We start from the raw sequence: 23,843 nt of genomic DNA, 5'->3' as shown, positions 1-23,843 counted from the left end.
TAGCAAACACCCTGATCCACTAAAATGGTCATGGCTGAAAAAGCACTCTCATGGGCTTCCTATTCCATCTGTCTCATCCTCTGCCTTCTATACAGACCTTTTCTTGTGCTGTCCTCTTCCCTGTGCTGTGTGGCCGAGTAGGGGATCAAAGAAATTGATTGAGTTGGAAAATGGGTGGTTTGTTTGATTTTTGCAGTTTACATCTTAGTCTTAAGCAGTTCCCTGCTAGGGGATATACAAACACCTGGGCCAGGTATCATAGGGGAGGTGGCAAGAAGTCAGAAACATGCCAGGGGAGGAACTGAGGTAAGACTGACTTCCAGAAAAAAAATGATCGCCCCTGCATGACTATCAGTCTGTAGAGGGTCAAGACCTTAAATTCCTAGATGACAGAAGATCAGAGGATCAACTTCAGTGTAACCTAAACCTTTCTGCAGTTTCTTAATGTAGTTTTGAGAGATACCTATTGTTCTGGTTTGGTTTTGCAGGTTTTTTGGTAGTGGAGGAGGGGCCCCATGGGTGGCTCCAGTAAGAAGCTGAAGAGCTCCCTTAGATCCAAAACCAGTGAGCCAAGGAGCCATTAGACAGACAGTGGATGCACCTCTGCAATGAACATATGAAATAACTATTTAAGACCTGAGGAGAGCAAGCAATGGAGAGAGAGCTGAGCTGGCAGGGCAGAACAGTGCCCATGGTTGGTGACAAAGAAGGGGAAGAAGGTGTCCAAACAGAAGTTTCCCTTCAACCTATGGTGAGGTGGCAGGCTGTCCCCCTGCATTCCTGGAGGAGTGTGGTGGAACATTCCCTGAAGGTGCCAGGAGGGGTTGAATTGCTGCCAGTAGACTTGGATTATGCAGCTGTGGAAGACCCAGGCACCAGAGGAGTTGGCTGTTCCCAAAGCAGCCCATGACTCTGTGGGAAGCCCACGCTGGAGCACCTTGCTCTGGATCTTGTGGGAAGACTCATGAAGGAGAGGTTCATGGAGGACTCTCTCCCATGGGAGGGATCTCATGGCGAAGCAGGGAAGGACTGTAAGGAATCCTTCTTCCTGAGGAGGAAGGAGCAGCAAGAACCATCAGCCTGTGAACTGGCTCTAAACCCCATCCCCTGTCCCCCTGTCCCACTGGGGGAAGGAGGGAGCTAAACTGGGAACAAAGTGATTTGGGCCCAGGAAGAAGGGAGGGGTGGGGTAACATATGCAAGCCCTGCTCTGTGTGTTGTCTGTGTTCTGTTGTAATTGGATTAGTGTTAAATTACTATTTTTCCCCAAGTTGAGTCTGTTTTGCCTGTGACCTTAATCGGTGAAGAATCCTCCTCTCTCTTTGTCTTAACCCATGTGCTTCTAGTTGGCCTTTGTCCTCCTCATCTCAGGGTGTGAGTGTGGGGGGGAAAGAAGTTGAATGAGCTGCCATGTGGCTGTTCCTTTATTGTCGTGTTAGGTCCAAACCACAACATCTCTTTCAGTTCACCTTAAACTGTAAAGCCACATTTCTGACTGGGTTGCCATGGGTGCCGTTACAATATAAACTTACAGTGAAGAAGTAAATGTCACAGTATGCTCAGTATCTTCATGGTAATCAGTGTACCTTTCTAGAACTTCACATGAGGTATGATTATTTTTAGTACTTGTAAAAGGCACTAGAATTGTATTGGTTGAGAGGTGAATCCTCTGCTAAAACACAAACATTTATCCCCATGGTGAAAAGCACGCTTCATTTAGGTTAATAATCAGCACTTATCACCTAAGGTATGGTAAGTCATATCTATCATCACCTGATTCTGGTGCTGCCAAACAGCTGATGTACTTCATTGTAGAAATGACTACTGTTTAAATCAACTTCTAATCATTTTGTAAAAACAATTTTCCTAAAAGGAAAAGGGGATGCACCTTCTCATTTTTGTAGTCTGTATAAAAGGGAAATTAATTGAAAAAAAGTGGAAATAAATGGTTGTAAATAAAGCATTGGGATATTAAAATGCAATAGTTCTGCTTAACATCAACTCTGAAATATGCTAATGAAATTTATTATGTTAACTTGATTAGTTGCATTTGTCTAACTGGCATTTGACTGAAAACATGGGTGCCCACACAAGCCATTGTTACTCAGTCACAAGAGAGACTGACCCTGTTCTTTAGCTAGTTCTGATTTTTCAGTTTTACCCCTAAGAAAATCTCTGCATTTTGGCAGAATCATAAAACATCATTTAATTCACTTTGTCAAATGTGGCTGTAATATTAGCATAGATTAGAAATTTTCTGGCAGAAGCTGATTAAATTTAGCTATTGTTTGTTGTTAAAATAACTACATTAATTTCTAAAGAACACAGCTTTCTCAACATTTATGAATTGTATTTTCTTTTCCCTTTCCAATATTTTACCTCAGAAGTGGAGTGGTTATTAGTCTATACAAGAAGAGACTCAAATGTAATTTATATTTACTCCATTGAGCCTTGAGTGATTATGAAAGTACTATTTATACTGTTTTCTTTAATTATTTACAATTGTGGCTTTTTTAGTCTCATTAAATCACTTGCTCCTTTTTTTTTTCCCCATGCACATGCAAAACAAGGGCCAGTAATTGCATGTCAGATGAATGGATGTTGGACTATGTGCAAGGTGTTTCTGACCATGGGAAGGCTTCTTTCCAGTCAGAGCTTTCCACCTGAGTACTTTGTGGCTGCTGTGTTGTTATTGTGGTTATCAACGTAAGGATTAATGTAAGGTAATCCTAGTAACTTTAGAGGACAGGGAATCACTTGAAGAAACCCCAGGAATCTTTCCTTAGGGAGGAGTTTAAGCCAAATTTCAATTTTTTTTTAGTGGTTTTTTTTCCCCCTAAATTTTCTGTCACTTCAGCTACAATAAACAAAAGCAAATTATTATTCTGAAGCATCAGTAAGCTTCATTTCAGTGGATGCTACCATTTACTATTGATATTTTGCGTATTAATTAATATGTTTTAGGTTCCATGTAAATAACACAGAAAACATGGACAAAGGCTGCAGCAGAATATTGTCCGTAATAGTAATGGTACTACCTGAAAACTTCTTGCTGTAGAAGCCCTGGAGAAGTTAACCAAGCCAGTGCCTGGGACACTGAGACTTTTTTTTACACATTTCTGTGTATACTTCTTCTAAGTCTTACAGTAATAATCAGACAATCTTAATTCTGGGAGCTTAGTCTTTATGGAACTTGAAATATTGTTGAGGATAGGATGGAATGTAGGAAAAGCTACACCGGCTCTCAAAACTTCGTTCCTGTGTTTATGTATGCTGGTTTTAAGAGACATTTTTTCAGTAATCTAAATTGGCTTTGATCCTTTTTCCTTTCCCTTTCAGCTCTGTAACAGCCATAATTTTGTCAGATTTGATGGCAGGCCTTTCTTTACTGAATAATTCTTCATACTACGTTGTGTTAAACAGAGAACCTGTTCATCATGTGGTAAGATTCTGGCTTTCAAAAAACAGCTTGTAAATTAAAAACCTGCATTTGCTCAATCAGAAGAGAGCATGGTGTATATATGTGCCTCCAGATAATGTATTTGTTGCCCCAGTTGTCTGTAGCTGTTGTAATAGGGACCCTTGTACGGATAGTGAAATATGAAGCCAGCCATGAGACGTCTACAAAATGTTGGACCTTAACGGTATTTTGATCAAATGTGTGTTTTCCTACAGGCTTTGGCTGGCTTTGGATTAGACCATGTAAGGTCTCAAAATGGTTTCCTGTGTGTTTGATGCTAGAGAAGCTATATCTCCGCACTTTCTTCATTAATAAAATGGGAATTATACCAGCTACCTTCTCAGCAGCCCTCTGAATCTTGCATAATGCTTGCTAGAGTGATGTGATCACAGAATCACAGAATTGCCAAGGCTGGAAAAGACCTCTACGATCATCAAGTCCAGTCTATGACCAACATCACCACGTCAACTAGACCATGGCACTTAGTGCCATATCCAGCCTTTCCCTGAAGACATCGAGGAACAGTGCCTCCACCACTTCCCTGGGAAGTCCATTCCAATGTCTAATCACCCTCTTCATGAGGAAGTACTTCCTAATATCCAACCTAAACCTCCCCTGGAGCAGCTTCAGGCCATGCCCTCTTGTCTTGTTCCTAGTTGCCTGGAAAAAGCCCAGCCCACTCCTGACTACAACCTCCCTTCAGGTAGTTGAAGAGAGTGATAAGGTGCCCCCTGAGTCTCCTCTTCTCCAGGCTAAACAATCCCAGCTCCCTCAGCCTATCCCTATAAGAGCTTCCCTCTAGTACTTTCACCAGCCTCATTGCTCTCCTCTGGACCTGCTCCAGCACCTCATTATCCTACTTGAAGTGACGGGCCCAGAACTGGACACAGTACTCGAGGTGAGGTCTCACCAGTGCTGTGTACAGGGGGAGAATCACATCCCTACTTCTGCTGGCCACACTGTTCCTGATACAAGCCAGGATGCCACTGGCCTTCCAGGCCACCTGGGCACACTGCTGGCTCATGTTCAGCTGGTTGTCAAGCAGTGCTCCCAGGTCCCTCTGTGCTGGGCTGCTCTCCAGCCAATCTTCCCCCAGCCTGTAGCGCTGCCTGGGGTCACTGTGGCCAAAGTGCAGGACCCTGCACTTGGTCCTGCTGAATTTCATGCCATTGGCCTCAGCCCATCGACTCAGCATGTCCAGGTCTTCCTGCAGCTTCTTCCTACCCTCCAGCAGATTGATACTATCCCTAAGCTTGGTGTCATCTGCGAACTTATTGAGGGTGGACTCAATCCCCACATCCAGGTCATCAATAAAGATGTTGACGAGGACTGGGCCCGGTACTGATCCCTGGGGAACACCACCGGTCACCAGACACCAGCTGGATGCAGCTCCATTCACCATCAATCTCTGGGCCCAGTCATCCAACCAGTTTTTAACCCAGCAAGGGGTGCACCTGTCCAAGCTGTGGGCTGCCAGCTTCTCCAGGAGGATGCTGTGGGAGACTGTGTCAAAGGCCTTGCTGAAGTCGAGGTAGACCACATCCACAGCCTTCCCCTCATCCACTAGGTGGGTCACCCAGTCATAGGAGGAGATGAGATTGGTCAGGTAGGACGTTCCTTTCCTAAACGCATGTTAGCTGGACCTGATCCCCTGGTTGTCTTTTACTGCTTGATGGAACTCAGGATATTCTGCCCCATAATCTTGCCAGGCACCCAGGTAAGGTTGACGAGCCTATAGTTCCCCGCATCCTCCTTCCAGCCCTTCTTGTGGATGGGTGTCACACTGGCCAACCTCCAGTCATCTGGGACCTCCCCAGTCAGCCAGGACTGGTGATAAATGATTGAGAGTGGCTTGTCCAGTTCTTCCGCCAGCTCCCTCAGCACCCTAGGATGAATCCCATCCGGACCTGTGGACTTGTTGGGATCTAAGTGGCACAGCAGGTCCCTAACTACTTCCTCCTGGATTACAGGAGGGGTATTCTGTTCCCCATCCCTGTCTACCAACTGAGAAGCCCAGTTGTCCTGAGGGTAGCTATTCTTTTTGTTAAAGACTGAGGCAAAGAAGATGTATGCTTGTAAGTCTGTTTCCTAACATTCTTATTACTTGTAATTTAATAGAACGTATATGATGAAATTATGCCATATGTTTTTAACTCAGCAGTGACTCAGACATGATGGTGATCATAGTGTGTGGTTTGTTGTGGGTGTTCTTTCTGCTGGGATCTGCGTGGGTAGGACTGTTTTATCATTTTCACATGTTGATTTGGTACACCTGATATTTAGACTGAGTTGCTATCTCTGTATGTGCATGTTTCTACATAAGGCTAGGGATAGCATTGATCACTGTGGTGCTGTCACTGTGGGTGAATATTGTGAGGGTCTGGTTCTTTGTTTTGATATCATCTCCACATCTGCAGTTACAGATCATCTCTGAATCACTCATGGCTCTGCCAGCAGGGATATTCACCCAACTGCATTATTCATGCAGTGGAACACTCCCTTAGGAAAAGCTGTTGGTGACTGTCACACATCCTCATAAATACGTTGCTCTGAAAACAAAGAAGCTGAAGTGTTGGAAGGAATTACCTATCTGAGCTGCTCATGCCTGGACAGACATACATTAAGCATGTAGTTCAGAAGAGCGTTCAGAAGAGCATTCAGAATGCTGGCTCTGTATACCATCAAAGCAAAGAGCCATAATGCCATTCTTTATGCTCTGTTGTTTAGTTAGAATCCATCATAAAACATTGGAAGCCAGTTTCTGTTGCCTTTGACACAGGTGTAAGTCAGGAGCAGTTTTGTAGGCATTACTACAATACAAGAATGCAAAATACCTTAGCAATAAGTAAAGTTTAATTTTACATGGTAGGAGGGTGGAATCTATTGTACTACAGATTTCAAGGAGCTGTGATGCAATATAACCAATACCACAACATTGTTCACAGTGTTTCTTCTCTAGAAGTAACTCCTCTAAGATATAGTCAGGTAATGAAACTGGGAACATTTCTCATCAGATGAAAATTGGTGTGGAAGTGTAAGTGGTGACCAGCAAGCCAAGTTACATTCATAGTGCTTTCAAAATCAGGAGGTTTTGCCCATTTGTTGAGGTTGTCACGTGTTTACCTTTGGCTAATGCTAAATGATTTTAAACTAATAGCTTTGTTTTATAAGTCAAACACTACAAAGTTTTAATTGACAGTATGTGATCCAGGATGGAGTGACAGACCTTTCAGCACTGACTGCTGATTCAAACACAGTGCAGCAACATGCTGGAAGTCTAATGGTGAATTAGTTCCTTCAATGGCTTAATGATTCAGTCCAAAGTAGAGGAGTGGCCGTCCCACCATTAACTACCACCACTTTATTGCCTAAGCAGTAAAGAAGCTTTTAGTGCCCACAGTGTTCCCACTGGCTTCAGCCTCTCAAGGATCCAACCGTAGTGTCTGGGTTTAGTCTCTCCTAAAAATCAAGTGAGCCTGTTCTTTTGTCTCTTGTGAGTAAAATGAAATCTTCTTTATTCCAGAGAGGTAATGGTGATGCTGTTTGTAACTCTTCAGAAAAGCGTAACTGAGCTGGTTGCTTGAGTGGGTGCAATAAGGGCAGTTGTGTAACCTGCAGTAAAGCAGTCTGTGTTGGAAGTGAGGGAGGAAGACTGAAAATTCTTGTTAATTTCTTCTTTCGTTTCTGTTAACTTTTGAGTGAAGACAAGGGTTAACTAGATAGCAAATACCCTCAGGAAGTGGGGTGGAAAAAAATATTTCAGAGAGCCAATTAACCACAGTATTTCTAGGAAACGTAGGTCAAACATTTTTATATTTTGTATTCTTACACGTGAAAACACATGAAAAAGCAAGGCTGTCTATATCCCCCCTGGCTTTGTACAGCCTTCAGTCACATTTTCAGAGATAATTAAAAATCAGCTCTTAGCAGACCTAAGTCTCAAAGAGAAGTTAAACAGTGAGTTTTACTTCTACAGTCCAGCTTTGCAATGATGGTATGTAGTTCTTTGTTGTGTAAAGTGATAGAAAGATGAAAGAGGAAGAGCCTTAGCTTTTACGGCAAGACACTGAACAGATAACTCTCCAAACAGGAAATGTGTAGGAAATTCTTGTTTGTTGGGATTCTGGCTTGGTGAGTTAAATAACAGTTTCTTCTGGTTGTGTAGTAGTTACTTTTTGGATTAGCCTTTGGGTTGACTTTGACCACGATGTTTGTGTGCTTCCACAGACACTTTCAGTATGTGACTCCTGATACACACAAGACTTGAGATAACGAGTCGCTTGCGGAGTGTTTTGGTTGCTTTTTCTCGGCATTAATTTCTTTTATGCATTCTAACTGAATGCATGGAGAGGAGTGAGAAAGAGTACATATTTAATACTATTGATAATGCTTTCATATTCAAGAGAAAAAAAAACAACTTATTAATTATGGTGTCTTCTGTTTTTCTTGGAAAAGCTTTAATAGCAGTGAGTGCTGTGCTTCAGTTTGTCTTTTGAAGATGAGCTGTGTTTGGTGATCCACTTGTTTTAAATAAAAACTCCTTGTGTGTTCTGGTAAATATTTACAGGTGAGGGAGTCAAAATAACCACATAAGAGCACCAGGTATATTAGGGTGGGGAAGAAAGCAATTATCTAAGCTGTGAAAGTCTGGAACAAACACCCTTCTTATTGCAAACTGGGACACTGGCTCCATGTGTATCAGTCACAGGCTAAGTCTGTGCAACAGTACTAACCTATTCTTTGAAAAGCTTTTAAAGAAACAACTGACTGGCACAGAGTATCTGAGAACTGGAGGTTATGGGTCTTAGTTACAAACAACAAACTGCAGAGCAAAGTTGTCTCTTTAAAGTGGCTTGGTTTCCTTCCAATAGCACTTAATTCAATTGTTCCAAGCCTAGGGGGTTTTTTAAAGTCTTCTTCCCCTGACCTTTGTCAAGTGTCAGGATATCTGGATTTTAACACTCAGGATCTCTGTGTTTGAACAATACTCCAAGGGGTGTGTCAGATATGTCTTGCGGGAGTTCATCCCTGAACTTCTCATCTTTTGCTGACCTGGGAAGAATGGCTGTTTATAAATTCATGATTGGAGTATCCCTCCATCATGCCATCAGCAAAAGGAGAACCAGACACTTCTCTGCTGATTTTGTTTAGGTGCTCCTTGCTGGCAAATTGGCTGGATGCTAATCTTTCAGCTATTTGGGAGAGGACTTTTTATGGCACTGGAATTTTACTGGGGGGCAGTGGGGTCTAGCACACCATGTTTTTCATTGTTTAGGTATATGTTGCTTTCTTGTACTTAAGAAAAAATAAGCACCTTTTTCTCTTCCTTTCTACCCCTCAGCAAAGTTTTGTGCAACTGTCGTCAGAAGAGTTTACTGCTTGCCACTCATAGCCTAGTAAAATTTTCATGGACATGATTTCTGTTAAGGAAAACTGTGGAAAATCCCATTCTACAAAATCCAATAGAAAATTAAACCACTACTAAACTACATGAAGATGGGTCAAGAAAAATAATAATCCCTGTACAGTTTCCTGTACAGGGATTATTTCTGTGCAATATTGTAAGTTTCATTCTAATGAGGTTTTATGAGGTTTGCAAAAATAAAAGTAGGTAAAAATCTTGCTTGGGAATTTTTTTCTTACAGAGATCTCTGAAGCTATGGTGAAATCTTAGGGTCGCTTTTGGAGCAGTTATATAAGACTTTGAAATGGTAACATGTTGTCTACTAAGTTTATATATACATTATGTATGATATGCAGTCACTATAAAAATGCAGCAAAATTATAGTATTGCTTTAAAAATTAGTCTGTAAAGATGGAAAGATTATACAAGATTTATTAAATTCCCGTCTTTCTAATACCTTAAAAGCCTCCATTTGGTAGTTATTGAAAAGGAATGGATATTTTGGATTACTGAATACTTTTAAAAGTGAAATGTTTTTTTCTATCTTTTCAACGTTTATCTTGTTGGCCATTTTTTAAGGCTAGCTTGTATGTATTTGTTTTTCATAATTTTCATAATTACTAGTAAATGATGGTAAAACGGTAACAAACTTGACTGGGCCAGATATAAGCCTAACACTAATAAATACTGTTTCCAAATCCTTAGGGACATGAAGCCTTTCAGAAAGGCTTTTAAGAGGAAGAACTAGTGGACCCTTCCAAAGTTGATACAAGCTTCTCTGAGAAAAACAACAGGGCCCGGAAGACCTGTGATAGGGAGCAACCATTTCCAGATACCTGCATTGAATTTCAGCTGTGCTTTTCCACTAGCTGCTACAGAACAGAAGATTTGCAGACATGTCCATAGCACTCAAGCAAGTCTTTAATAAAGATAAAACTTTCCGCCCAAAACGTAAATTTGAACCTGGGACCCAGAGGTTTGAACTTCACAAACGAGCACAGGCCTCTCTGAACTCAGGTGTGGACTTGAAAGCAGCTGTGCAGTTGCCCAGCGGAGAAGACCAAAATGACTGGGTGGCTGTCCATGTTGTTGACTTTTTCAACAGGATCAACCTCATTTATGGAACTATCTGTGAGTTCTGCACGGAAAGGACATGTCCAGTTATGTCTGGAGGCCCCAAGTATGAGTACCGGTGGCAGGATGACATGAAGTACAAGAAGCCCACAGCACTGCCAGCACCCCAATATATGAATCTTCTCATGGACTGGATAGAGGTGCAAATCAACAATGAGGATATATTTCCTACCAGTGTTGGTAAGTGTGAGGAAGCATAAGCTAGCTTTCATTCTGTGTACTACAAGCATGATATCTTTCCGCCCTCATTTTTAGGGGTTGTGAAATTCAAGCCTTTAAACAGTGGGTGGGAGGGAGGAGGGCATCTTGCAGGTGTAGTGTGAAATCTTAACTGCAATTGTTAGGTGTGGTGGGTTTTGTTAGTCTAAAATGTTTTCATTCTAGCTATTTGTACCTGGTAAGCCTCTCAGGATAATCACTAAGGATGGTCAATGCTTGCATTATTAGCTTGTTGAAAGCTAATCAAGTCTGTGTTGCTTCGCAGTTTGTCTGGCCACTTAGGCAGGTACAGAACAGTTGAAAAGCAAAGCCCAATTCCCTTGGAAGTGTGTAAAACTAAGTACAGTACAAGGAATTTTAGAGTACAGAATGCATTGAATTCCACCCTTCCACCCTCTCTTCAGTTTCCATCTGAAGCTTACAAATTGGGAAGTGAATTATTCTCCAGTTTGCTGTTTATAAGACTATATATAATAAACAAGCTTTGCTGTTCTTTAAGTAGACCATCCAGATGAGAGAGATGTGGGCAGCACGATTTGCCTTTTATAGTACTATAGTTAGTTTTCCTGAAGTGTGTAGCAAGTAAGTGGAAGTATCTTTGCTGGAATAGTTCCCTATGGATGAGGAGGACTTTGCAGAAGAGTGTATTGTATAGTGGAGAGAGCCTGAATCTTTAGCTGTGGCTGCAGGTAATTAAAAAAAGACAGGACCTAATACCTTAGAGATATCAGTGTACTTATGTAATTTTTAGAAGTTTTAGTTAAGGAGTCATGATTCATTTCTTTCAAGTGGGAAATCTGTGAATTTGCTGTAAGAGATGTGACATATTATATACAAATACTTGGACCACATGAGTAACAAACAAGAAGAATACTCATATGTTAAAGCTCATCTGAATATTTTGCAGTTTATATGCAGCTAGGGCCCACAGGTAATTGGTAGGTCATACATCAAGAAGCTTCATCTAGCAGTATTTCCTGTCCTTTGAAATGCCTTATTCTTGGCCTTGACAGCTATTTGTCTGGACAAACCTGTGGTTTGTTTTCCATTTCCTGTGACCTTTCTACAGTAATAGGTAGAAAGAAGGTGGGAACTGTATGTCACAGTTTGACTCAGGATTGGCAATTAAACCAGCAACAGTAATGCTCTCAATCCCTTCCTGCTCCCACTCAGGTAGGGAAGGAGAGAGAGTAAAGGGACAGAGACTTCCCCAGCTGAAAACTAAACTAGACAGCTTTAATTAAATACTAATGATGAAAGAAAATATGTACAATTATGTACAAGTATGTTCAGGAATGTGCAAAACCCCTATTGCCTTCCCCCATCCCCAGCAACTCCCACAGTATCTCCTGAGCTGTGACCAGTCCCAAATGTCCCAGACCTGCTGGAGGGAGTGGCAGAGCAGACAGGAGTTGAGGGGAGAGTTGTGAGGGTCAGGAATGCATGAGCCTGGGGATCAGTGGTGATGGGTAGATGGAATTCTCCCTGGATGCTGGCTGTGGATGGGAGAGAAGGGAAGAATAAGCAGGAAGGAACTGGACTCCCATGATCTCTGACCTTACACTGAGCTTACATAGATATATGGAACAGAATACTTTGGTCAATTTTGGTGTCCATCTAGTCCACTCCTTCCTACAGGAAGGCTGCAGATACAACTCTTCTGCTCCATAGCATCTGAGGCGGCACAGCAAAGAAGTAACCTTGGAGTCTCAGCAGTAACATAAACATTCCAGCTTTATGAGTCTAATAGCTGGAAAATTTGCTGCTAGTTAAAAGAGAGCTTACTGAAGGAAAAAAAAAAATCAGTGAAAGGAAAATGGGCTTCATCCTGACTCAAACCAGGACACTGTATCTTTTAATCTGGACTTTGCCAGCATAGCAGGAAGAAGGGGGATTTCAAAGAAAACTGTTTTTTTGTGTGCGTGTGATGAAAAATGGACTTGATTTCTCAAGAATTTGTTGGTTTGTGTTTTTTCAGGGTGAATGATAATTAGAATTGAAGCTGGGTTGTATGTGCAGTGATTTTGCTTCCACTAGTATTTCTGCAGGCTTCTGTTTCTTGAAGTATTGCAATATTACTCTGCCCTTACAGTTTGAATTTGCAAAAAATGAGGTCTGTCTGCAAGCATAGGGAGCAGGTGACACACTGGCATGCTGATGGGCTTTACTGAACCAACAAATAATCTATAACACAGAAGCTTTCAGCTCTAGATGCTTCCTCCTTGTGTTTATACTAAGATACAGCTGGAGGAACTTTTATCCTGAAGGTTTGCCTATTGTAAGCCTAAGAATGGAATCAGCAAATACCTTCAGTCTACTGTTGTTCTCCTCCAAGCAGCTCCTGCCAGTTCCCTGAGGACTTGCAGATCCATCTCATGAGGTCCCATGGAGTTGTGCTTCTTCAGGTTGGTTCCTTAGATGGTCTCAAACCTGATCTCTTCCAGTCCCTGCCTTTGCCTTCTGTGACTTTGGCAGTGTGGCTTGAGCACTTGCTGGTGAAGTCTGAGGTAAAGAAGTCACAAAGTACCTCAGCCTTCTTCATGACCCAAGTAACCAGGTCTCCTGTTTCCTTCCAGAGAGGGCCCACATTTTCCCTAGTCTTCCTTTTATCACTGACATACCTCTAGAAGCTTTTCTTGTTTCCCTTGATTTAATGCTGTCTAGGCTTTAGCTTTCCTAACCTCATCCTTGGCAGCTCTGTCAACTTGTTTGTATTCCTCCTAAGCTACCTGTCTTGCTTCAACTCTCTGTTCTCTTTCTTTTTACATCTAAATGTGTCCAGGAGCTCCTTGTTCATCCATGCAGGCATTCTGGTGTTTTTGTCTGACTTTGTCTTTGTTGGATTGCATCATGCCAGAGCTTGGAGGAGGTTATCCTTGACTATTAACTGGATTTCTTGAGCTCCTTTTCCCTCCAGGGCTTTATCCCATGCTACTTTACCAGTCAGGTCCCTGAAGAGGCCAAAGTCTGCTTTCCTGAAGTCCAGGGCGGCGAGCTTGCTGTGCACTTGCCTCCTTGCCCTAAGGATCTTGAACTCCACCATCTCATGGTCACTGCAGCCAAGGCTGTCCTTGAGCTTCACATTCCCCACAGCACCACCTTGTTGGTGAGAACAAAGTCCAGCATAGCACCTCTCTTTGTTGGCTTCTCTGTCACTTAGCGAAAAAAATTATCTTCAGTACATTCCAGGACCCTCCTGGATTGCTTATGCCCTGGTGTGTTGCCCAGCCAACAGATACCAGAGTGATTGTAGTTGAAGTGCCCCATGAGGACCTGGACTTGTGAACATGAGGCTTCTTATATCTGTCTATAAAGGGCCTCATCCACTTGGTCTTCCTGGTCAGGTGGCCTGTAGCAGACTCCCACTATAATAGCAAGAAAACACCTCTCCACTCCTGATTCCCAGACAAGGCAAATTTGTTGCCTTAGGTATTTTCTCCTCCTTATTGCAGCCTTAAGTTTGGAATAATTCTGTTTTGTTTGGATTTTCAGTGAACAGAATGTTTTTTTCTGTTCTAAGAGTTGCTGGGAAAGATATCCAGATATTTAAAACCACAGGGGATTATTTTGTTTATTCTAATCTGAACTCCAGTTTAACACAGGCCAGAGAACGTCACCATGTTATTTCTTCATCAGGTCCATAGTTTGAAATGAGAATACAGTTAGAAGACAGCAATTTCTGCTGAAATAAACAAGAACATGAACTTAATGAAAAACTTTTCCCCATGATGACAATAAAGGAGCTGAGAGGGGACCCAGAGAGGCTGTGCTGTCTCCATCCTTTGAGGTTTTCAAGACTAGGCTCGCTAAAGCCTTAAGCAACCTGATCTGATGGCTATACAAAGAAAAAAGCTGGGATGTAGACCTGCAAAAATCTGTGGCAGCCTGAACTGTCCTGTGATTCTTAATTCTAATTTCAACACTGACAGGCTGCTTCAGGAACAAGAGATAAATTTATTATAAAGTGATTATGCAGCTTAAGAAGCTGTGATTTGGTATTTAATGGCAGTACAAAATTACTTTTAAGTTAGGATAGGTTTTGTAGAGGAGGATTTCAGAGGTTATTAAGTTACTGTAGTCAAATAACCTAGTTATGGCTGATAAAAACAAAAACATACTTCTAAAGTATTTAAAGCCTAGGACTTCGGATTAAAAATTTATGTGTGTTTAGAAATACACTGCCTGGTCAATGCTTAACTAGTAAATTTTGGTAGCTGGCAAAGCTTGCAAGGCCTTTTCACAATACAGCCTGCACTAATATGGGGAGAGATTTTGACATCACTGACTTTGTCTTACAACTATCCCTGTTTTACTGCTCTTCCAAAGTATGAGGAGGTGCCCATGGTGTGGGGAAAGTGATGTTTGCTTCATAATTTTTTAATTCATTCTTTGCAGCTGCTACAACTGCACCATGCAGGAGCTGACATTGCTTCATGCAAACTTGCCATGCTTAAAAATATACAATCTCTACAGCTGGTTTGTTTCATTTATTTTAAAACAAAGCTTTGCCTGGGACTGAGGGGAGGGGTCAGGTTGCTGGCTGTTAACCGTAGTCTTTTGGGGTACCAGCAATCCACAACCACAGCTTCTACCCTAACTGTATATGTAACCTCATTTCCTTAGCCACCTGCACAACACAGCTTGAGTCTGTAGTGTGTTAAGTCTATGGCACACCGGGGTTGAGCTTGTGCCTAACTCCAAAGTGTCAGAAATTCAATACCTTGAACATGCTCTGACGTGGAAAGTGGGTTTCTGTTAACTAAGTAGTCTGCATTCCACAGTGTTGTGTGCAGTTCTTTCCCTGATCAACAAGGAGGACTATTCAAACCTTGTAAAACAGACTTTGTTTAATATACTGCAAAGCAGAATATTTGTAGGACTAGTATTTACAGGTCATAATGACTTTGCTGGTTCATTTTTTGGAACCAAAGAAAAATAAGATTCAAAGGTGTCAGATTTCTTAATGGCTTCTTTTTGTCTAGGTTTATTTTGCCAAACTTAAGTTGTTATTTAATCTCAGAAATATTGCAGAAAATTCACGGTGGTCTCTATGTTGTACCAAAAGCTGAATCTGTCACCTGGTGCGCAACAAGCCAATGCACACACAGAGCTGAGACATTTGCTTTAATATCCAGTTCTGCAGAAAAGGGAGCAGGATGGTATTCCACAAAGCAACCTCAGGTTCCTAAAAGATGAGTGCTACATTTATACAGAGAAACATGTAACATTACTTTATCTTGAATTATATTCTATCACTCCTAGATATGCTTGCTTAACTAGTTCTTCGCTTCCATTTAAAGTGACAGTGCTTAAAGATTTCACTACACATACTAAAAGAGTAGGGGGCTTTTTGTTAATAGAGAACCCTCTAGCCTATGGGTGGGTATTTTAGAATGTGCTTAGTACAGTAATATGCCAACAGTATGATAATATGGTAAATGCAGTTAGTCGGTGTTTTCTACCTAGTGCTCAAGGCTGTAACCAATATAAGTTGTGGGGAGTACTCCCATCCCTTTCATCTGTCTTCACAGAATCACACACAATCACAGAATGTTAGGAGTTGGAAAGGACCTCAAAAGATCATCTAGTCCAACCCCCCTGCCAGAGCAGGATCCCCTAGAGTAACTCACACAGCATCGTGTCCAGGCGGCTTTTGAATATCTCCAGTGAAGGAGACTCCACAGTCTCTCTGGGCAGCCTGTTCCAGTGCTCTGTCACCTTCACAGTGAAAAAGTTTTTCCTCATGTTTATGTTGAACTTCGTGTGTTCCAGTTTGCACCTGTTGCCCCTTGTCCTGTCATTGGACATCACTGAGAAGAGCCTGGCTCTGTCCTTCTGACACTCATCCTTTACATATGTATAAACACTGATGAGGTCACCCCTCAGTCTCCTTTTCTCCAAGCTAAAGAGACCCAGCTTCCTCAGCCTTTTCTCATAAGGGAGATGTTCCACTCCCTTAATTATCTTTGTGGCTTTGTGCTGGACTCCTTCAAGCACTTCCCTGTCCTTCTTGAACTGAGGGGCCCAGAACTGGACACGATATTCCAGATGTGGCCTCACCAGGGCAGAGTAGAGAGGGAGAAGAACCTCTCTTGACCTAATGACCGCACCCCTTCCAATACATTCCAAGATGCCACTGGCCTCCTTGGCCACAAGGGCACATTGCTAGTTCATGATCATCCTTCTGTTTACCAGGACCCCAAGGTCCCTTTTCTCCTATGCTGCTCTCCAGCAGGTCAGCTCCCAACCTGGTGTATGGGGTTGTTCTTCCCCAGATGCAAGACTCTACTCTTAACCTTAACATGTTTCTTCATTTTATGTTTTTTTAAATGAGCAAGGTTTTTTTAAAATAGGTAATTGTTTTCCTGTCAAAAAATAGGCTTTGTGCACAGAATTGTTCATGTTAGCCAGTTTTTCTGTAATACTTCCAAAAACTGTTTTCTGCTGTAATTCACATTAACAACTGGGTCCCCAGAGAAAGTCTTTGCAGCCTGACAGGCATTCTTGGGCTTAGTTTTAAGTTCTGTGTCACAGGGATAAACAATAAAAATTCTTGTTTATCATGGACTGTGTGCTTCAAAACTTCAATGTGCAGCATATGGACTGTGGAAATAACAAATAATTTTCAGTGTTTTACATTGTTCATACAAGACTTCAAGTCTTGTGGTTACAAATTTAATATCAAAGAATTGTTTTCAAGTAGGAAAAAAACCAAAGCCAAAGTTTAAATTGTTCCATTTTCCCTGAGGACTGACACAAGACACACTCCGACAGATGATGCACCACAATAGTTGGTGTCTCCACATGCAAATCAATATAGGAAATTCCTAAAACACTTCCTAAATCTCTGTAGTGTTTCTTAAGTCTCCCTCTTCAGAAGTTTTTCTTTACTTGGAAAATCCAGTGAGCCATGCTTGGAATCCTGGGAATAGGGGGTAAGTGCAGGCAGTCACCTGGTGGGTGACTTTCGTATGACTGAGCAGAAAAACCCACTTACAGCAAAGTCAGAGATTAGAAGGGGTGTGACAAATGTTCAGAGCATCTCAGCAACACAGTGTGGAGTGAGACAGCACTTTACCAACAGTGCTGACACAGAGGATTTTTTCTTCTTTCAATCTCACAGTGAGTCACGTGTCTGAGGAATACGAAAGCTGATGTGGCCCTTCCTATTCTTGAAAATACACAGTGGAAATTTGTATTTCCTTTTCATAACATGAATCATAGGCACTTTGACTCATGAGAAACAAAAAGAAGGTTGCAAAGACATCTGGAATCAGAGATGATCAAGAAGGGAATAATCAAAGTCTGTTAATAGTTGGAAGGAGAAAAGGAAGACAATGAGGACAAGCTTTCAAAGCTTGACTTTGAAAGGCAAAACTCTCATCTTCATATGGAAAGAACTACCTTTCTTTTAAGAATTGGATGTTCAGCTGAACTGAGAAGCATTGTAGTTTGCCAGTAAGTGCATATTGTCAGCATTAGCATTGTGAAATAATGGTAATTGTTATTTGTACAGCATTTGCTCTGATCACCCTTGATAGAAAGAATTTAGCTCTCTACTAGATAATACTCAGCAACAGACCCTTCCAAGGCACATGCTGGATGAAATTGGAACTTTTAGAAAAATGCCAGTGAATATTTGGGCATTGAAACAAAACATCTGTTTAGAATTTGTGGGCTTTAAAATTAGTTACATACTGTGGCTGCCCTTGTCTTGGAGTTTTCGGGCTTGTTGTTGTTGTTTTCTTTACAGATCTGACAGCTGAATGGCTGTATAAAGCAAGGTAAATGTTACTATTATATTTGGTCAAATAAGAGACCAAAGCTCAGATAATCAATGTAGTTTAAATAACATATGAGTGCTATTCAGGTGGGAAATTACAATTAGAAGTTATTTTTCTTGAATTACAACAGTGGTTCATTGGTGCATCCAGAAGCAGGCAGTCTCAGCGATTCCGTGGCTGCTCTTGATCTGTTCCTAAACCCATAGTTTTGTGCATGGATTTGGAGTAAAGGATGTGAAAACTGAGAGGCTTTATAACGACTGCAGGGCCAATTTCTAGCCCTCCAGGAGAATGCTTGATGGTGGTTTTTTGAGGAATAAAAATTGCAGCTGAAAGAGGGAAAAGTTTTTCCAAGGTGTTTGTTTACTACAAGATTACAGTTTTGTGAATATTTGATTCTAGATCGATGGCTTTTGAGCATATACTTTGCAGAAGAAAGTGAAAATAATTAATCTAAAACTTTATGTCCATTTTGTCTTTCATTTACACGTGCAGTTCCTTTGTCTTTGGACAGGCACATTTTTAAAACTCTTTATGTCCCAGTAGCCATCACTTCCAGACCCAAATTTTTTAAATAAAAATAAGTGCTCTTTATAGTATTTACATTGTGTTGTAACTTGAGGTAGTTGATTAATTAGTTAACTAGCAATATATATTTGTGCTGCAGAGATCACAAACATTTTTAACTGTCCCAAAGCACAGCAACAGGTATCAATAAACTCAAAAAATAAATGTACAGTAGTGCCATTGCCTTCTAAGACACGAACAGTAGCAAAAGAGAAACAAAAAAACCTGCAATGGAAGCTTGTTGATACACAGAAATTGGAGTTACTCACTCACGTGAACATTTACTACCAGGACTGTAAAGTTTTAGTTTTACATAGTCCATACCTCCTGCAGCCAATTATGCCTCCTTAAATAAAATGTAAAATCTTCCCATTCTCAAAGTAAATGCTGATGACAATGACACCTTTCTTGACTTTTTTGGGCAGGCTTTTCTTTATCTGAGTTTTTATAGGGCTGATTTACAAAAGTTACATTTGTTGTATCGGATCTTGTTTTGTTGATAGTGCAATTTCCCCTTATTTTTTTATTATCAGATTAAGTTTTGTAGATAATAGAGGGAACAGAATCAGGCTCTGATAAATGTCATTGACTTCCGATAAGCTATCTGGATCTTTTATAAAACCTTTCTAAGATACTGGAATCTATATAGCATAACTGGGAGCATTAAGCTAATGACTTTTGTCCATGGAAGTACTTCAGAGTGTGTATGCCAGAATAGAGAAAAGAGATAAAAAAGCCCAGTTCTTTTCCTCAGCTGCAGTCTGTGTCCACTGCTTAGCCAAAGCTGTCCTAAAGGTCTGGGAAAATTTCTCCAACAGTTGGGATCCTCAGACATACTCCAGTACTGTTATAGTGCACCAAACCCAGTTTAAGGGGGATTTAGCATAGGGCAAAAATCCCTGAATTTCTGCTTTGGCAGAGTTCTGTATCACACAGCTGCAGCGATCCTGCAAAAAATTATAGCCACCTTTGGAAGCTGTTTCATCTCTTGTTTTATCCTGCAATCAAACCCACAATAGCTCATCTGAAATAGCAACAGCTATTGAGCTGTGCCTGCCTTTCAGCATCAATGAGATGTACAGTTATGAAGGTAGTTAGAGGTCTCATTAAAGCACTCTTCCTTCAGAGAATTCAGAGTCCCCATTTTTTTCTGACAGTTTGGCTTTTGGAGTCTTATTTTTTCAAATTGAGCAGCTTCTTTCCAATCTTATTATATGTTGCACAGTGATAATGTAAAGTGTCACCTGCTCCATGTCAGGCCTCAGACTACTGAATAGACATTTACAGACTTCTCCAGTAATAACTAATTTTCACTCTCCTTCCTGCAATAAAAAAAACCAAACTATCCAGTGTCAAGAGTTACATTCTTCATTCACTGAGGTACGCAAAAACCTTGCTGAGCATATACCTAAGGTATTTGCACCCCTGAATCTGTTCCCAATCTCTTGGCTTTGCTGTTGGTCTGAAGTGGAAGTGTACATGCATTCCTTTCCTGCTCTTGGGGAACAAATTGCTCCCTGAACCTGTCAAGATGCCTGTATTCAATATGGTTTGGACTACAACTGATACCAAAGGTTACTCTCTCAAAGTACTCCTGAAACAGTTCGAGTACAACTCCAGATGGGAATTGTACAGTACAACTCCAGGTTGGCAGATGGCAACAGGCTTCCTAACCTCTTAATGTGGTCATCTGCAAATAGTTCCCTATCAGCTCCAGTGTAAAGGTGTTCCTTCATGGCCATAAGCTCAGCATGGTAAAACAGTTAGCACTCTGGCCCTAATTCTGGCATGTAGAGCTGTCCTGAACAGAATTACAGATTCATAGAATAATTTAGGCTGTAAGAGAACTCTTGAGATTATCTAGTCTAACCTCCCTGCACAAAATAGTGTCATGTAGAGCAGGTTGTCCAGTCCAGATGGAAACCTCACAACCTTACTGGGCAACCTGTTGCAGTGTTTGACCCTCGTCACAGCAAAAAAAGTATTTTCTCATGGTCAGATGGAATTTCATTTATTTTAATTTGTGCCCACTGCCTCTTGTCTTGTCAATGGGCACTACAGAGAAAAGTCTTCCCCCTCATCTTCATTCCCTCCCATCAGGTATTTATACACATAGATAAGATTTCCTGACTCATTTCCAGAGTGAAGAGTCCTACCTCTCAGCCTCTTCTCATGAGAGGTGTTGCAGTCCCTTCAGCATTTTTGTGGCACTGTGTTGGACTCAGTTCAGTTAAGTTCATGTCTGTCTTCTACTAGAGAACCTAGAACTGGACCCAGCACTCCAGGTGCCACCTCAGCAGGGCTTGAAGGTCCTTGTCAGCAAAGATGCTTTCCAGCCACTCAGCCGCAGAGTGCCTGGGTCGTTCCTCTCCAGGAGCAGGACTGCGCCTTTACTCATGTTGAATTTAATGATATTCCACTCTGCCTATTATTCCAGCCTGTAGAGGTTTCTTTGAACAGCAGCACACCCATCTGGTCTATCAGCCACTGCTTCCAGCTTTGTATCATCTGCAAACTTCGTCAGAGTGCACTCTGAGCCATCATCGAGATCATTAATGAAAATACTGGACAGTACTGGCCCCAGTATTAAGCCCAGAGGTACACAGCTAGTCACTTGCCTCCAGCTGGTCTTTGTGCCACTGATAACAACTCTCTGAGCCCAGTACTTCAGCCCATTTTCAAACCACATTATTGTCCACTTATCTGACCTGTACTTTGTCAGCTTGTCTATGATGACATTACAGGATACAGTGGTTTCACTGGAGTCAAGGTAGAGAATATCAACTGCCCTCTCCATTAGCTGCCTAGCTGGTGATGTCATTGTAAAGGCCATCAGGTTGGACAAGTGTGATTTCCCCTTGTAAATCCATGTTTACTACTCCTGATCAGCTTCTTGTGCGTCATGGATTTGGAAATGTCCTCTTGGATTATTTTCTTCCAACACCTTCTCAGAGCCTGAGGTGAGGATGAGAAGTTGTGTTCCCCATATCTTATCTCTTGCTCTTCTTGAAGACAGAAGGGATACTTGCTTTCTCCCAGTTTCCAGGAACGTCCCCAAATCACCATGACCTTTCGAAGGTAATCAAGAGTGGTCTTGCAGTGACAGTTCCCTCTGACTTTAACTTCCTTTTTCATTAAGTATCAGGTCTGGCAGAGCGCCTTTCCTTGTTGGTTCCTCCACTACCAGGAGGAGCCCAGAGGCTACAATACACTGAAAAAGGCTCCCAGATTGCTTGAGGCCTGCTGGACTGTCCTTTCGGGGGATTAAAGTTCCTGTTGAGGATCATACAGCCTGTGAAAATTAAACTTACGTATTTGCAGGTGGCCTTACCTACTTCATTTTCATCAGGAGGCAGTCTATAGCAGGTACCCACCACAACAGTGCCCATGTTGGTCTGCCCACTCTTCTTGACACAGAAGCCCTTGACTGATTCCTGACGTGTCCCAAGTTGGAGCTCTTTGCATTCCCAAGCAGGTCTCTTCTCTCCTCATGCTCCCTGCGCCTCTTTCTTTAAAAACCCACATACATTAATTGCAGTCCAGTCGTATCCACCATGCAGTCACTTAGAAGCAGTATTGCAATTTCTGATGTGCTTTTAACTGCCTTTTAAATGGAATTTTGTGATATAATCATAGATCGCAAATTAGCCAGAAAGAGACCCTAAAGTATGTTCTTTGCTGTAACCTGTGGGTGGCAGCCCCCTCTTTTAAAACCCCTTGAAATAGTGTAGCTGACTGTGATTTGGGAAGCAGTGCTGGGAGTCACAGGCAGGTGACTCTCTAGGGAGGGGTGAAAAGAGGTGTGCCAAACAAAATCAAGTTCTGTAATCCAAAATGTAGCTAGTTATACACCCTTACATATTCAGAAAATACTTCTTGGATGCTACACCAGTATCTTATAGGCAAAGAGAAAAAGATATGTGGAAACATAGACTATTAATCAAATCATAGATTAAGTTTGAATAATGTAAAATGGAAAACTGCCTTCACAGTATAGTGTACAAGAAGTACAGGGTATTGAAGATCAAGCTTGCTAGTTACAGATTAATTTTTTTTCTTCTTCTGGTTGAAAGGAAGAAGTCAGAGAGTTGTAGTCAATGGGGCAGAATCTAGTTGGAGGCCTGTGACTAGTGGAGTCCCTCAGGGGTCGGTACTGGGACCGGTGTTGTTCAACATCTTCATCAACGACCTGGATGAGGGCACAGAATGTACCCTCAGCAAGTTTGCTGATGACACCAAGCTGGGAGGAGTGGCTGACACACCAGAAGGCTGTGCTGCCATTCAGAGAGACTTAGACAGGCTGGAGACTTGGGCGGGGAAAAACCTGATGAAGTTTAACAAGAGCAAGTGTAGAGTTTTGCATTTGGGGAAGAAAAATGCCATGCACCAGTACAGGTTGGGGGCTGACCTGCTGGAGAGCAGTGTAGGTGAAAGGGACCTGGGGGTCATGGTAGACAGGAGGATGACCATGAGTCAGCAGTGTGCCCTTGTGGCTAAGAAGGCCAATGGCATCCTGGGGTGTATTAGAAAGGGTGTGGTTAGTAGGTCAAGAGAGGTTCTCCTCCCCCTCTATTCTGCATTGGTGAGGCCACATCTGGAATATTGTGTCCAGTTCTGGGCCCCTCAGTTCAAGAAGGACAGGGAAGTGCTTGAAAGAGTCCAGCGCAGAGCCACAAAGATGATTAAGGGAGTGGAACATCTCCCTTATGAGGAAAGGCTGAGGGAGCTGGGTCTCTTTAGTTTGGAGAAAAGGAGACTGAGGGGGGACCTCATCAATGTTTACAAATATGTAAAGGGTGAGTGTCAAGACGATGGAGTTAAGCTTTTTTCAGTGAAGACCAGTGATACGACAAGGAGTAATGGATACAAGTTGGAGCACAGGAGGTTTAAGATGAATATCAGGAAAAATTTTTTTACTGTAAGAGTGACAGAGCACTGGAACAGGCTGCCCAGAGAGGTTGTGGAGTCTCCTTCGCTGGAGACATTCAAAACCCGCCTGGACGCCTTCCTGTGTGATGTACTCTAGGTGACCCTGCTCTGGCAGGGGGGTTGGACTAGATGATCTTTCGAGGTCCCTTCCAACCCCTAGGATTCTGTGATTCTGTGAATAATAATGAAAATTCATGTAAAAAGATACCTTGATTTTCATAATATTTTCTTCTTGATAAAATAGCAGTGAACAGTCCCTTTCTCTTGCTTATACTTTGGCTCTGTTTGTCTGCTATGTGTCTCTAGCATTTTCCTCTATAATGTCTACTTTCATCTGGTCTAGATT

At 41.9% G+C, this 23,843-nt stretch overlaps 1 protein-coding gene across 5 annotated transcripts in view; it reads left to right on the top strand.

Moving 5' to 3' along the window:
* MOB3B (MOB kinase activator 3B) overlaps window positions 1–23,843 on the top strand; it is a 92,946-nt gene that overhangs the window by 43,460 nt on the left and 25,643 nt on the right. For 3 of the 5 annotated variants that reach the window (XM_051643700.1, XM_051643702.1, XM_051643701.1), the window contains one exon: window positions 9,570–10,178. In XM_051643700.1, the coding sequence (XP_051499660.1) occupies window positions 9,761–10,178 (418 nt within the window). In that variant the 5' untranslated portion in view covers window positions 9,570–9,760. Of the gene's footprint in view, window positions 1–3,398; window positions 3,443–9,081; window positions 9,172–9,569; window positions 10,179–23,843 lie in introns of those variants that run through there. The other 2 variants (XM_051643704.1, XM_051643703.1) reach the window with 2 other exon arrangements.

This window comes from Apus apus, chromosome Z (genome assembly GCF_020740795.1).
Source record: "Apus apus isolate bApuApu2 chromosome Z, bApuApu2.pri.cur, whole genome shotgun sequence".
In the NCBI taxonomy this organism is placed as follows: domain Eukaryota; kingdom Metazoa; phylum Chordata; class Aves; order Apodiformes; family Apodidae; genus Apus; species Apus apus.
The sequence above is the reverse complement of the archived record's forward strand: the minus strand, read 5'-3'. Positions and strand labels throughout refer to the sequence as shown.